General features: G+C 48.2%; 1 protein-coding gene across 1 annotated transcript in view; it reads left to right on the forward strand.

Moving 5' to 3' along the window:
* The window catches only part of zgc:153993 (uncharacterized protein LOC767645 homolog), a 55,868-nt gene that overhangs the window by 20,309 nt on the left and 20,056 nt on the right, over window positions 1-15,503 (forward strand). The window contains exon 2 of the mRNA XM_041991016.1: window positions 4,687-4,735. Coding sequence (XP_041846950.1) covers window positions 4,687-4,735 — 49 coding nt within the window. The remainder of the gene's footprint in view (window positions 1-4,686; window positions 4,736-15,503) is intronic.

The following is a 15,503-nucleotide window of genomic DNA, read 5'->3' on the forward strand; positions in this document are numbered from 1 at the left end:
GAAGAGGGTCCAGCTCCTCTCAAGGAAAGTGGTTCCAGAGCCCAAGCCATGCGTCAGGGTGAGTCCAAATATATCTCGTTGGAACCGCTCAACCTCGCGCACCAACTCAGGCTCCTTCCCCACCAGAGAGATGACATTCCACGTCCCTAGAGCTAGCTTCTGCAGCCCAGGATCAGACCGCCAGGGTCCCCGCCTCTGGCAGCCGCCCAGCTCACACTGCACCCAACCCCTATGGCCCCTTCTGCAGGTGATGAGCCCACGGGAGGGGAGGCCCATATTACCCTTTCAGGCTGAGCCCGACCGAGCCCCGTGGGCAAAGGCCTGGCCACCAAGCGCTCCCCTCCGTGCCCCACCTCCAGGCCTGGCTCCCCGGTGACCCATGTCCGGGCAAGGGAAACCCTGGTCCTTGCTTTGTCATCATCATAGGAGTGATTTGAGCCGAACTTCGCCTGGTCCCTCCCCCAGACACCTGTTTGCCATGGGTGACCCTACCAGGGGCATGATGCCCTCGGCAACATAGCCACTAGGATTGTCAGGATGCATGAACTCCTCCACCACGATTAGGTAGCGCCTCCGGGAGGAGTGTACAATATTGTGTACAAAAAACAAGCAGTAACCTAACAGGGAGTCCGAGCAGTTAGTGTAAAAATCAATTATGATTACTTATGTATGGTGCTAAGGTGTGGTGCACTTCCAGCGGGAAGATGACACGAAACCTGTTCTTCATCATCCCAAAAGCACACTGTGTTACTGAGCGTGCCTGTGAGTCATGGTCATTGAAGCGCTGGGCTCCCACACCTCGCAGCGGACTTTTTTTAGGGAGTGATGAGGGGAAGTGGCTGCTGAATGCAAGGTTACCCACCATAAGCCAGAATGAAGCGCCCTGGAGCAGGGTACAGTTACCACCTGAACAGCGGGCTGTGCCAGAGTACCCAGGAGTTATGAACTGACCCCGGCCAACCCATGTATATGTCAATGAAACAGCCCTGGAGTTCATAGGCAGCCTGTAGGATTATAGATGGGAACAGTTTGTGGTTTCTGTAACAGTGAACCATGGCTGCATGTTGTTGAACGTCCTGCCAGAGAACCTCAGGGCTGCAGAGACTATTGATGCTTTTAAAAACAGACTCAAGACCTCTTTAGCTTATAGCAGAACTTCATTTGCGTTTTGTTTATATTTTAACTTATTTAATAATTTATTTTTCTGTTTATTTTAAATGCCTCCTGTTTATGTGGATTTTATTGTGTTATTTTGTTTTACCCAAGTGCACAGTTTTTATCAATTCTTTTTGTTTCTAAGTTTATTTATTCTTTTTTTTACTGTTTAACTCCAGTATTTCCTCCTGGGGATCCTTCACACCGGTAGCTCTACCTGCTCTGTCTTCAGGGTTGTTGCCATGGTGACGGTCCTTGTCTGGGGGGCTGGGGGTCCTGCACTGCAACCCTGTGGCTGTGATGTGGAACCCGGCCTGCCCTGACCTGGGTGGTTCCTGTGGAGGGGCCCTCTCTGGTCATGGGTGGGCTGGCTTCCAAAGTGTCTGGATCTCCAAGATATTGTCCACACAGCAGCGTCAGCCAGATGTTTTCATTCTACTGATGTTTTAATACTTACATTCAGTTCAGAGACAGTAACCACGGATGGAGGTCATGTTGGTACAGAATGGGGTATGGGCGGGTGGGCGGAGGGTACATGCACTTTGTTTGTGTGTGAGATTGGGTGTGAAAGAGACAACTAAGAGGTGTGTTTTAATTTTCTGTTATATACTCTGGTGTGTGATAGCTTTTAAATTAGGTTTTCGACATGCAGAATTAGTTTTTATTATGTAAAACACTTTGTGTTGCTTTCTGCATGAAAAGGGCTCTATAAATAAAATTTGATTTATTTACGGAGAGAGGGAGGGAAAAGTCAGAACAATATACAGACATACGCAGTGATGGGAGTAACAGCTTTAAAAAATAAGGGCTTTACTAACCGCTTACCTTTTCAGTAACAGGTAATCTAACTAACGACTTTCCATCGTTCCAACACCGTTACTGAGGATAAAACGTTTCTGACAGGGCGTTACTTTTGTGAGATTAGGTTAGTTTTTGTTTTGGGTGAACATAAGTTCTACATTTGTTCGGACTATTTTGTGCTGCTGCTACAGTGGAGAGAAGGCGGTGTGATACGGATGAAACTGGGGAATACACCCAGTAGAAGAGTTGCTGTGTGGTGTTGTGACCAGGTGCAGGCTGCGTAGGTTCGTATCATTTATCGAGGATTTTTCACTCCATTTTAACCGGGCGATCAGCCAGATGACCCGTTCAGGTTCGACGGCTTCTTCAGCGAGAACGCCACTTTTAACCAGGAACTAACAAAGTTGTTGTTGTTGGAATTTCGCTGAACTTAGAAAAAGTTGAAACCTGATAAACCTGAAGTTCTGATCCAGTCCAACTAAGAATCCTTATATGTTAGAGACCTCCAATGGACACTGCTGCACTTTGCTGACTACAACCTGAAAGACGTGTAGAAAATTACAGCTTCATTTTTAACTTTTTATTATTTTTAGGACCAATTTCTCCCTGAAAGATCCATGCCTCTTTTGTTTTGGTAAAGCAGCTTTCCACCGGCAATAGAACTGCAACGATTAGTCAACAATAAAAATACAACGACAACGAATTTAACCGTCGACTATTGTCGGCAAAAAAAAAACAAAAACTACGGAGTGAGACATCGTTTTCTTTCCTATCTTTGCCGAGAGTTACACATGCGCAATAAAGTCTGCCAGTGGAAAAATATGGCGGTGGACCAGGGAACAAAACGGTGGCCATCAAAAGTCTGGGACTACTTCAAATTAAACTTACAAAATAAATTAAATACACATGAGATTTGAAAAGCGGACTTTGCATTTCAAGTACATCTGTGATGCTTGAACATTTCAAGGGGCACGTCGGACTTGCATAACAACGTCATGCAAGATTTACAAGCTGAAAGTGAAATAAGAGCCCGGTGGTTCCACCTGCAAGGCATGCAGACCGTCTCTTCTACCTGCTGTTCTTCACATGACCGGCAGCAAACACTGATTTACGTGCTGGAAATCTGGATTTGGTGATCCTGAAAAACAGGATTTTGGATCAGGGTGATCCAGGCCTATTTTACTTTGAACAACCAGTTTAAAAGTAAGCCTGATTACGTGATCTGCCGTCCCGAAAAATGGGATTCCCAAATCCGGATACCTTTTATCCAGATAAAATTTTTAGAATAACCAGCCCCACAAGATAGATAATCCGATTAGTCGGCTAATCATTTTAATAGTCGATGACTAATCGACTATCAGAATAGTCATTAGTTGCAGCCCTAACCCGCAAATGCTTTCCTCTTCGCAAACTCATCCTCACTGCTCATTATCACTTCTCCCCGGGTCGCCGCCTGGCTGATGGTAAAGGATCGGACCCTGTCACTGCGCGCAGCCAAATACGGACCTTTGCCTGTAAAATGTGAAGCCTATGCTGAAGTACAAAACAATTGCAGTTCCCCCCTAATCCACTAGGGGCTACAAAACAGAGCAAATCCCCATAGACTCCCATGTTAAAAAGACCAACTTCACAGCAGAAATAAACATGTTTAAAGCCTGGTACAAAAATCCATTTTAGGATTAATAAGGCAAGTTAAATATCCAATATCCGTGGAAATAAGGGAGAATATAGCACAACCCCGGTTTTTAGCTTTAGCCCGCCTACCTCCGTTAGCTGGTTAGCTACCATTAGCTCCGGGTTAGCTCGGTTAGCTCTTAGCTGCAGGCAGCTCGGAGTTTGACAGTTGTCAATCATCCACCGCCACGCTCACAGTCCCCCTCTCAGCTCCACCTCTTTGCCCATTTTTGGATTTTCCGGGACTAACAACACACGTGACGCTACCAAGATGGCGACGGTGGGAATGTCCAACAAGCTTCACTTTTGCTCTTTGGAAACCTACGGATGACGTCACGAAGGCTCCGCCCATCTTTTATATACAGTCTATGGCGCAGCCACACACACAAACGAGCTGTAGACGGGGCAACATGAGTTCAGAGAAAACAGAGGAAGAGTTTTAATCTGAAACCACAGACCTCACCTTTTTCTTCAGAGAGATAAAAGACCAGAATGTTCTGAGAATGGAAACCAGAAATGTTTTTCTTCATGGTGGCTGTAAGCAGGTAGAATCAGGTGAAGCTCCTGAGGAGGAGTTGTCTGTCGACTTTCAGCAGCCTGAGATCATGTCCATGATTTTTCTGTTAGTAATTTATTCCATTAGGTTTCCATTTCATTCATTAGTCAGATCTAATATTTGGTTTTACTATGAATAAATGGACATGCAGATGGATTTAAAATTCTGTTAAAGGAAACAAATTTCCTTAAAAAGTAATAGTCTTCATTTTTCTGAGTTGTTAGTTTCATAATGCTGTAACTCCGTTACTAATGACTACTAACTAGTGACTATAATCAGTTACTTGGGCTGTCAGAAATAGTGCTTTAACGCCGATAACTAATTTGTGTAATTAATTGCGATAATATTTGTAACACAAATAACACATGCACAGATAGTTTATTTTATTTTTTTTTACAGTTTGAATTCAAATCAAAGGACAGTGATATATTTTCCTGTACAGAGCCATGAAACCGAAGCTATTAAACCTGTATTGATGATCAATCATTTGACTCTTCCAGATGTCGTTGATGATCCCATCTTGGAGCAAGGAGCAGTGGTCCTTAGAGGGTAAGTCTCAAACCACTGACATGCATACATCACTCTGGTGTTTACCTGAAGTTCACCGTAACATTTCTGCTTAAGATTGATTTTCCTAAACCTCATTCTGGTCACATTAACTGAGAGAACCTCCCATGTGTGGGTAAGGATCAAAAAGAAATCCATAAAATGTGCAGCTGTGAGCAATGCTGGGAAAATGTGGGTGCACCCAAGTAAAAAGTTAGGCGTACCAGCTCAACCAGTGCAGGAAATTGGTCTAGGGCCCAACTGGATGCTTAGAAAATAAACACTGAAACTGCCTGTGCCCTCTGGCTGCATGACATTATCACAGTCCTGCAGCTTCAATCCACAGATGTCCACAGAGACGTGGCGGGAACATCACGGACCTCTCCAAATCTTCCTACTGTGTGTCTACACCTGATGACATGTTGTCAGATTATGCGCTGTTATTCCTGTTCCAGTAGGTGTCCCTCCAATCCCATCATGGGTAAAACAGCAGAACAACTTCCACTCTGCTGCAGCAACAGCTTCCACTCTGCTGCAACAACAACTTCCCACTCTGCTACAGCAACAACTGCCCACTCTGCTGCAGCAACAACTTCCCACTCTGCTGCAGCAACAACTTCCCACTCTGCTGCAGCAACAACTTCCCACTCTGCTGCAACAACAACTTCCCACTCTGCTGCAACAACAACTTCCACTCTGCTGCAACAACAACTTCCACTCTGCTGCAGCAACAACTTCCACTCTGCTGCAGCAACAACTTCCCACTCTGCTGCAGCAACAACTTCCCACTCTGCTGCAACAACAACTTCCCACTCTGCTGCAACAACAACTTCCACTCTGCTGCAACAACAGCTTCCCACTCTGCTGCAGCAACAACTTCCCACTCTGCTGCAACAACTTCCACTCTGCTGCAACAACAACTTCCCACTCTGCTGCAACAACAACTTCCCACTCTGCTGCAGCAACAACTTCCCACTCTGCAGCAACAACTTCCACTCTGCTGCAGCAACAACTTCCACTCTGCTGCAACAACAACTTCCACTCTGCTGCAACAACAACTTCCCACTCTGCTGCAACAACAACTTCCCACTCTGCTGCAACAACAACTTCCACTCTGCTGCAACAACAACTTCCACTCTGCTGCAACAACAACTTCCCACTCTGCTGCAACAACAACTTCCACTCTGCTGCAGCAACAACTTCCCACTCTGCTGCAACAACAACTTCCACTCTGCTGCAGCAACAACTTCCCACTCTGCTGCAACAACAACTTCCACTCTGCTGCAACAACAACTTCCCACTCTGCTGCAGCAACAACTTCCACTCTGCTGCAACAACAACTTCCACTCTACTGCAGCAACAACTTCCACTCTGCTGCAAGAACAACTTCCACTCTGCTGCAGCAACAACTTCCACTCTGCTGCAACAACAACTTCCCACTCTGCTGCAACAACAACTTCCCACTCTGCTGCAGCAACAACTTCCACTCTGCTGCAACAACAACTTCCCACTCTGCTGCAGCAACAACTTCCACTCTGCTGCAACAACAACTTCCACTCTACTGCAGCAACAACTTCCACTCTGCTGCAACAACAACTTCCACTCTGCTGCAGCAACAACTTCCACTCTGCTGCAGCAACAACTTCCCACTCTGCCGCAACAACAACTTCCACTCTACTGCAACAACAACTTCCACTCTGCTGCAGCAACAACTTCCACTCTGCTGCGACAACAACTTCCACTCTGCTGCAACAACAACTTCCACTCTGCTGCAACAACAACTTCCCACTCTGCTGCAACAACAACTTCCACTCTTCTGCAACAACAACTTCCACTCTTCTGCAACAACAACTTCCACTCTGCTGCAGCAACAACTTCCACTCTGCTGCAACAACAACTTCCCACTCTGCTGCAGCAACAACTTCCACTCTGCTGCAGCAACAAATTCCACTCTGCTGCAGCAACAACTTCCACTCTGCTGCAACAACAACTTCCCACTCTGCTTCAACAACAACTTCCACTCTGCTGCAACAACAACTTCCCACTCTGCTGCAACAACAACTTCCACTCTGCTGCAACAACAACTTCCACTCTGCTGCAACAACAACTTCCCACTCTGCTGCAACAACAACTTCCACTCTGCTGCAGCAACAACTTCCCACTCTGCTGCAACAACAACTTCCACTCTGCTGCAGCAACAACTTCCCACTCTGCTGCAACAACAACTTCCACTCTGCTGCAACAACAACTTCCCACTCTGCTGCAGCAACAACTTCCACTCTGCTGCAACAACAACTTCCCACTCTGCTGCAACAACAACTTCCCACTCTGCTGCAGCAACAACTTCCACTCTGCTGCAACAACAACTTCCACTCTGCTGCAGCAACAACTTCCACTCTGCTGCAGCAACAACTTCCACTGTGCTGCAACAACAACTTCCCACTCTGCTGCAGCAACAACTTCCACTCTGCTGCAACAACAACTTCCCACTCTACTGCAACAACAACTTCCACTCTGCTGCAGCAACAACTTCCACTCTGCTGCAACAACAACTTTCCACTCTGCTGCAGCAACAACTTCCACTCTGCTGCAGCAACAACTTCCACTCTGCTGCAACAACAACTTCCCACTCTGCTGCAGCAACAACTTCCACTCTGCTGCAACAACAACTTCCACTCTGCTGCAGCAACAACTTCCACTCTGCTGCAGCAACAACTTCCCACTCTGCTGCAACAACAACTTCCACTCTGCTGCAGCAACAACTTCCCACTCTGCTGCAGCAACAACTTTCCACTCTGCTGCAGCAACAACTTCCACTCTGCTGCAGCAACAACTTCCACTCTGCTGCAGCAACAACTTCCCACTCTGCTGCAACAACAACTTCCACTCTGCTGCAACAACAACTTCCCACCCTGCTGCAACAACAACTTCCCACTCTGCTGCAACAACAACGTCCTACTCTGCTGCAGCAACAACTTCCACTCTGCTGCAACAACAACTTCCCACTCTACTGCAACAACAACTTCCACTCTGCTGCAGCAACAACTTCCACTCTGCTGCAACAACAACTTCCCACTCTGCTGCAACAACAACTTCCACTCTGCTGCAGCAACAACTTCCCACTCTGCTGCAACAACAACTTCCCACTCTGCTGCAACAACAACTTCCACTCTGCTGCAGCAACAGCTTCCACTCTGCTGCAGCAACAACTTCCACTCTGCTGCAAGAACAACTTCCACTCTGCTGCAGCAACAACTTCCACTCTGCTGCAACAACAACTTCCCACTCTGCTGCAACAACAACTTCCCACTCTGCTGCAGCAACAACTTCCACTCTGCTGCAGCAACAACTTCCACTCTGCTGCAGCAACAACTTCCCACTCTGCTGCAGCAACAACTTCCACTCTGCTGCAACAACAACTTCCACTCTGCTGCAGCAACAACTTCCACTCTGCTGCAACAACAACTTCCACTCTGCTGCAGCAACAACTTCCACTCTGCTGCAGCAACAACTTCCACTCTGCTGCAGCAACAACTTCCCACTCTGCTGCAACAACAACTTCCACTCTTCTGCAACAACAACTTCCACTCTTCTGCAACAACAACTTCCACTCTGCTGCAGCAACAACTTCCACTCTGCTGCAACAACAACTTCCCACTCTGCTGCAGCAACAACTTCCACTCTGCTGCAGCAACAAATTCCACTCTGCTGCAGCAACAACTTCCACTCTGCTGCAACAACAACTTCCCACTCTGCTTCAACAACAACTTCCACTCTGCTGCAACAACAACTTCCCACTCTGCTGCAACAACAACTTCCACTCTGCTGCAACAACAACTTCCACTCTGCTGCAACAACAACTTCCCACTCTGCTGCAACAACAACTTCCACTCTGCTACAGCAACAACTTCCCACTCTGCTGCAACAACAACTTCCACTCTGCTGCAGCAACAACTTCCCACTCTGCTGCAACAACAACTTCCACTCTGCTGCAACAACAACTTCCCACTCTGCTGCAGCAACAACTTCCACTCTGCTGCAACAACAACTTCCACTCTACTGCAGCAACAACTTCCACTCTGCTGCAAGAACAACTTCCACTCTGCTGCAGCAACAACTTCCACTCTGCTGCAACAACAACTTCCCACTCTGCTGCAACAACAACTTCCCACTCTGCTGCAGCAACAACTTCCACTCTGCTGCAGCAACAACTTCCACTCTGCTGCAACAACAACTTCCACTCTGCTGCAGCAACAACTTCCACTCTGCTGCAGCAACAACTTCCCACTCTGCTGCAACAACAACTTCCACTCTGCTGCAACAACAACTTCCCACTCTGCTGCAACAACAACTTCCACTCTGCTGCAACAACAACTTCCACTCTGCTGCAACAACAACTTCCCACTCTGCTGCAACAACAACTTCCACTCTGCTGCAGCAACAACTGCCCACTCTGCTGCAACAACAACTTCCACTCTGCTGCAGCAACAACTTCCCACTCTGCTGCAACAACAACTTCCACTCTGCTGCAACAACAACTTCCCACTCTGCTGCAGCAACAACTTCCACTCTGCTGCAACAACAACTTCCACTCTACTGCAGCAACAACTTCCACTCTGCTGCAAGAACAACTTCCACTCTGCTGCAGCAACAACTTCCACTCTGCTGCAACAACAACTTCCACTCTGCTGCAACAACAACTTCCCACTCTGCTGCAGCAACAACTTCCACTCTGCTGCAACAACAACTTCCACTCTGCTGCAGCAACAACTTCCACTCTGCTGCAGCAACAACTTCCACTGTGCTGCAACAACAACTTCCCACTCTGCTGCAGCAACAACTTCCACTCTGCTGCAACAACAACTTCCCACTCTACTGCAACAACAACTTCCACTCTGCTGCAGCAACAACTTCCACTCTGCTGCAACAACAACTTTCCACTCTGCTGCAGCAACAACTTCCACTCTGCTGCAGCAACAACTTCCACTCTGCTGCAGCAACAACTTCCACTCTGCTGCAACAACAACTTCCACTCTACTGCAGCAACAACTTCCACTCTGCTGCAACAACAACTTCCACTCTGCTGCAGCAACAACTTCCACTCTGCTGCAGCAACAACTTCCCACTCTGCCGCAACAACAACTTTCCACTCTGCTGCAGCAACAACTTCCACTCTGCTGCAGCAACAACTTCCACTCTGCTGCAGCAACAACTTCCCACTCTGCTGCAACAACAACTTCCACTCTGCTGCAACAACAACTTCCCACTCTGCTGCAGCAACAACTACCACTCTGCTGCAACAACAACTTCCACTCTACTGCAGCAACAACTTCCACTCTTCTGCAACAACAACTTCCACTCTTCTGCGACAACAACTTCCACTCTGCTGCAGCAACAACTTCCACTCTGCTGCAACAACAACTTCCCACTCTGCTGCAGCAACAACTTCCACTCTGCTGCAGCAACAACTTCCACTCTGCTGCAACAACAACTTCCCACTCTGCTTCAACAACAACTTCCACTCTGCTGCAACAACAACTTCCCACTCTGCTGCAACAACAACTTCCACTCTGCTGCAACAACAACTTCCACTCTGCTGCAGCAACAACTTCCACTCTGCTGCAACAACAACTTCCACTCTGCTGCAGCAACAACTTCCACTCTGCTGCAACAACTTCCACTCTGCTGCAATAACAACTTCCACTCTGCTGCAGCAACAACTTCCCACTCTGCTGCAGCAACAACTTCCCACTCTGCTGCAACAACAACTTCCCACTCTGCTGCAGCAACAACTTCCACTCTGCTGCAACAACAACTTCCACTCTACTGCAGCAACAACTTCCACTCTCCTGCAACAACAACTTCCACTCTGCTGCAACAACAACTTCCACTCTGCTGCAACAACAACTTCCCACTCTGCTGCAACAACAACGTCCCACTCTGCTGCAGCAACAACTTCCACTCTGCTGCAACAACAACTTCCCACTCTACTGCAACAACAACTTCCGCTCTGCTGCAGCAACAACTTCCACTCTGCTGCAACAACAACTTCCCACTCTGCTGCAACAACAACTTCCACTCTGCTGCAGCAACAACTTCCCACTCTGCTGCAACAACAACTTCCCACTCTGCTGCAACAACAACTTCCACTCTGCTGCAGCAACAACTTCCACTCTGCTGCAGCAACAACTTCCACTCTGCTGCAAGAACAACTTCCACTCTGCTGCAAGAACAACTTCCACTCTGCTGCAGCAACAACTTCCACTCTGCTGCAACAACAACTTCCCACTCTGCTGCAACAACAACTTCCCACTCTGCTGCAGCAACAACTTCCACTCTGCTGCAGCAACAACTTCCACTCTGCTGCAACAACAACTTCCCACTCTGCTGCAGCAACAACTTCCACTCTGCTGCAACAACAACTTCCACTCTGCTGCAGCAACAACTTCCACTCTGCTGCAACAACAACTTCCACTCTGCTGCAGCAACAACTTCCACTCTGCTGCAGCAACAACTTCCCACTTTGCCGCAACAACAACTTCCACTCTGCTGCAACAACAGCTTCCCACTCTGCTGCGACAACAACTTCCACTCTGCTGCAACAACAACTTCCACTCTGCTGCAACAACAACTTCCCACTCTGCTGCAACAACAACTTCCACTCTTCTGCAACAACAACTTCCACTCTTCTGCGACAACAACTTCCACTCTGCTGCAGCAACAACTTCCACTCTGCTGCAACAACAACTTCCACTCTTCTGCGACAACAACTTCCACTCTGCTGCAGCAACAACTTCCACTCTGCTGCAACAACAACTTCCCACTCTGCTGCAGCAACAACTTCCACTCTGCTGCAGCAACAAATTCCACTCTGCTGCAGCAACAACTTCCACTCTGCTGCAACAACAACTTCCCACTCTGCTTCAACAACAACTTCCACTCTGCTGCAACAACAACTTCCCACTCTGCTGCAACAACAACTTCCACTCTGCTGCAACAACAACTTCCACTCTGCTGCAGCAACAACTTCCACTCTGCTGCAACAACAACTTCCACTCTGCTGCAGCAACAACTTCCACTCTGCTGCAACAACTTCCACTCTGCTGCAATAACAACTTCCACTCTGCTGCAGCAACAACTTCCCACTCTGCTGCAACAACTTCCACTCTGCTGCAACAACAACTTCCCACTCTGCTGCAGCAACAACTTCCACTCTGCTGCAACAACAACTTCCACTCTACTGCAGCAACAACTTCCACTCTGCTGCAACAACAACTTCCACTCTGCTGCAGCAACAACTTCCACTCTGCTGCAGCAACAACTTTCCACTCTGCCGCAACAACAACTTCCACTCTGCTGCAGCAACAACTTCCCACTCTGCTGCGACAACAACTTCCACTCTGCTGCAACAACAACTTCCACTCTGCTGCAACAACAACTTCCACTCTGCTGCAACAACAACTTCCCACTCTGCTGCAACAACAACTTCCACTCTTCTGCAACAACAACTTCCACTCTTCTGCAACAACAACTTCCACTCTGCTGCAGCAACAACTTCCACTCTGCTGCAACAACAACTTCCCACTCTGCTGCAGCAACAACTTCCACTCTGCTGCAGCAACAAATTCCACTCTGCTGCAGCAACAACTTCCACTCTGCTGCAACAACAACTTCCCACTCTGCTTCAACAACAACTTCCACTCTGCTGCAACAACAACTTCCCACTCTGCTGCAACAACAACTTCCACTCTGCTGCAACAACAACTTCCACTCTGCTGCAGCAACAACTTCCACTCTGCTGCAGCAACAACTTCCACTTTGCTGCAGCAACAACTTCCCACTCTGCTGCAGCAACAACTTCCACTCTGCTGCAACAACAACTTCCACTCTGCTGCAGCAACAACTTCCACTCTGCTGCAGCAACAACTTCCACTCTGCTGCAACAACAACTTCCACTCTGCTGCAACAACAACTTCCCACTCTGCTGCAACAACAACGTCCCACTCTGCTGCAGCAACAACTTCCACTCTGCTGCAACAACAACTTCCCACTCTACTGCAACAACAACTTCTGCTCTGCTGCAGCAACAACTTCCACTCTGCTGCAACAACAACTTCCCACTCTGCTGCAACAACAACTTCCATTCTGCTGCAGCAACAACTTCCCACTCTGCTGCAACAACAACTTCCCACTCTGCTGCAACAACAACTTCCACTCTTCTGCAACAACAACTTCCACTCTTCTGCGACAACAACTTCCACTCTGCTGCAGCAACAACTTCCACTCTGCTGCAACAACAACTTCCACTCTTCTGCGACAACAACTTCCACTCTGCTGCAGCAACAACTTCCACTCTGCTGCAACAACAACTTCCCACTCTGCTGCAGCAACAACTTCCACTCTGCTGCAGCAACAAATTCCACTCTGCTGCAGCAACAACTTCCACTCTGCTGCAACAACAACTTCCCACTCTGCTTCAACAACAACTTCCACTCTGCTGCAACAACAACTTCCCACTCTGCTGCAACAACAACTTCCACTCTGCTGCAACAACAACTTCCACTCTGCTGCAGCAACAACTTCCACTCTGCTGCAACAACAACTTCCACTCTGCTGCAGCAACAACTTCCACTCTGCTGCAACAACTTCCACTCTGCTGCAATAACAACTTCCACTCTGCTGCAGCAACAACTTCCCACTCTGCTGCAACAACTTCCACTCTGCTGCAACAACAACTTCCCACTCTGCTGCAGCAACAACTTCCACTCTGCTGCAACAACAACTTCCACTCTACTGCAGCAACAACTTCCACTCTGCTGCAACAACAACTTCCACTCTGCTGCAGCAACAACTTCCACTCTGCTGCAGCAACAACTTTCCACTCTGCCGCAACAACAACTTCCACTCTGCTGCAGCAACAACTTCCCACTCTGCTGCGACAACAACTTCCACTCTGCTGCAACAACAACTTCCACTCTGCTGCAACAACAACTTCCACTCTGCTGCAACAACAACTTCCCACTCTGCTGCAACAACAACTTCCACTCTTCTGCAACAACAACTTCCACTCTTCTGCAACAACAACTTCCACTCTGCTGCAGCAACAACTTCCACTCTGCTGCAACAACAACTTCCCACTCTGCTGCAGCAACAACTTCCACTCTGCTGCAGCAACAAATTCCACTCTGCTGCAGCAACAACTTCCACTCTGCTGCAACAACAACTTCCCACTCTGCTTCAACAACAACTTCCACTCTGCTGCAACAACAACTTCCCACTCTGCTGCAACAACAACTTCCACTCTGCTGCAACAACAACTTCCACTCTGCTGCAGCAACAACTTCCACTCTGCTGCAGCAACAACTTCCACTTTGCTGCAGCAACAACTTCCCACTCTGCTGCAGCAACAACTTCCACTCTGCTGCAACAACAACTTCCACTCTGCTGCAGCAACAACTTCCACTCTGCTGCAGCAACAACTTCCACTCTGCTGCAACAACAACTTCCACTCTGCTGCAACAACAACTTCCCACTCTGCTGCAACAACAACGTCCCACTCTGCTGCAGCAACAACTTCCACTCTGCTGCAACAACAACTTCCCACTCTACTGCAACAACAACTTCTGCTCTGCTGCAGCAACAACTTCCACTCTGCTGCAACAACAACTTCCCACTCTGCTGCAACAACAACTTCCATTCTGCTGCAGCAACAACTTCCCACTCTGCTGCAACAACAACTTCCCACTCTGCTGCAACAACAACTTCCACTCTGCTGCAGCAACAACTTCCACTCTGCTGCAGCAACAACTTCCACTCTGCTGCAAGAACAACTTCCACTCTGCTGCAGCAACAACTTCCACTCTGCTGCAACAACAACTTCCCACTCTGCTGCAACAACAACTTCCCACTCTGCTGCAGCAACAACTTCCACTCTGCTGCAGCAACAACTTCCACTCTGCTGCAACAACAACTTCCCACTCTGCTGCAGCAACAACTTCCACTCTGCTGCAACAACAACTTCCACTCTGCTGCAGCAACAACTTCCACTCTGCTGCAGCAACGACTTCCACTCTGCTGCAGCAACAACTTCCACTCTGCTGCAGCAACAACTTCCCACTCTGCTGCAACAACAACTTCCCACTCTGCTGCAGCAACAACTTCCACTCTGCTGCAACAACAACTTCCACTCTGCTGCAGCAACAACTTCCCACTCTGCTGCAGCAACAACTTCCACTCTGCTGCAGCAACAAATTCCACTCTGCTGCAGCAACAACTTCCACTCTGCTGCAACAACAACTTCCCACTCTGCTTCAACAACAACTTCCACTCTGCTGCAACAACAACTTCCCACTCTGCTGCAACAACAACTTCCACTCTGCTGCAACAACAACTTCCACTCTGCTGCAGCAACAACTTCCACTCTGCTGCAACAACAACTTCCACTCTGCTGCAGCAACAACTTCCACTCTGCTGCAACAACTTCCACTCTGCTGCAATAACAACTTCCACTCTGCTGCAGCAACAACTTCCCACTCTGCTGCAACAACTTCCACTCTGCTGCAACAACAACTTCCCACTCTGCTGCAGCAACAACTTCCACTCTGCTGCAACAACAACTTCCACTCTACTGCAGCAACAACTTCCACTCTGCTGCAACAACAACTTCCACTCTGCTGCAGCAACAACTTCCACTCTGCTGCAGCAACAACTTTCCACTCTGCCGCAACAACAACTTCCACTCTGCTGCAGCAACAACTTCCCACTCTGCTGC

Source organism: Melanotaenia boesemani, chromosome 1, assembly GCF_017639745.1.
Source record: "Melanotaenia boesemani isolate fMelBoe1 chromosome 1, fMelBoe1.pri, whole genome shotgun sequence".
Classification (NCBI taxonomy): domain Eukaryota; kingdom Metazoa; phylum Chordata; class Actinopteri; order Atheriniformes; family Melanotaeniidae; genus Melanotaenia; species Melanotaenia boesemani.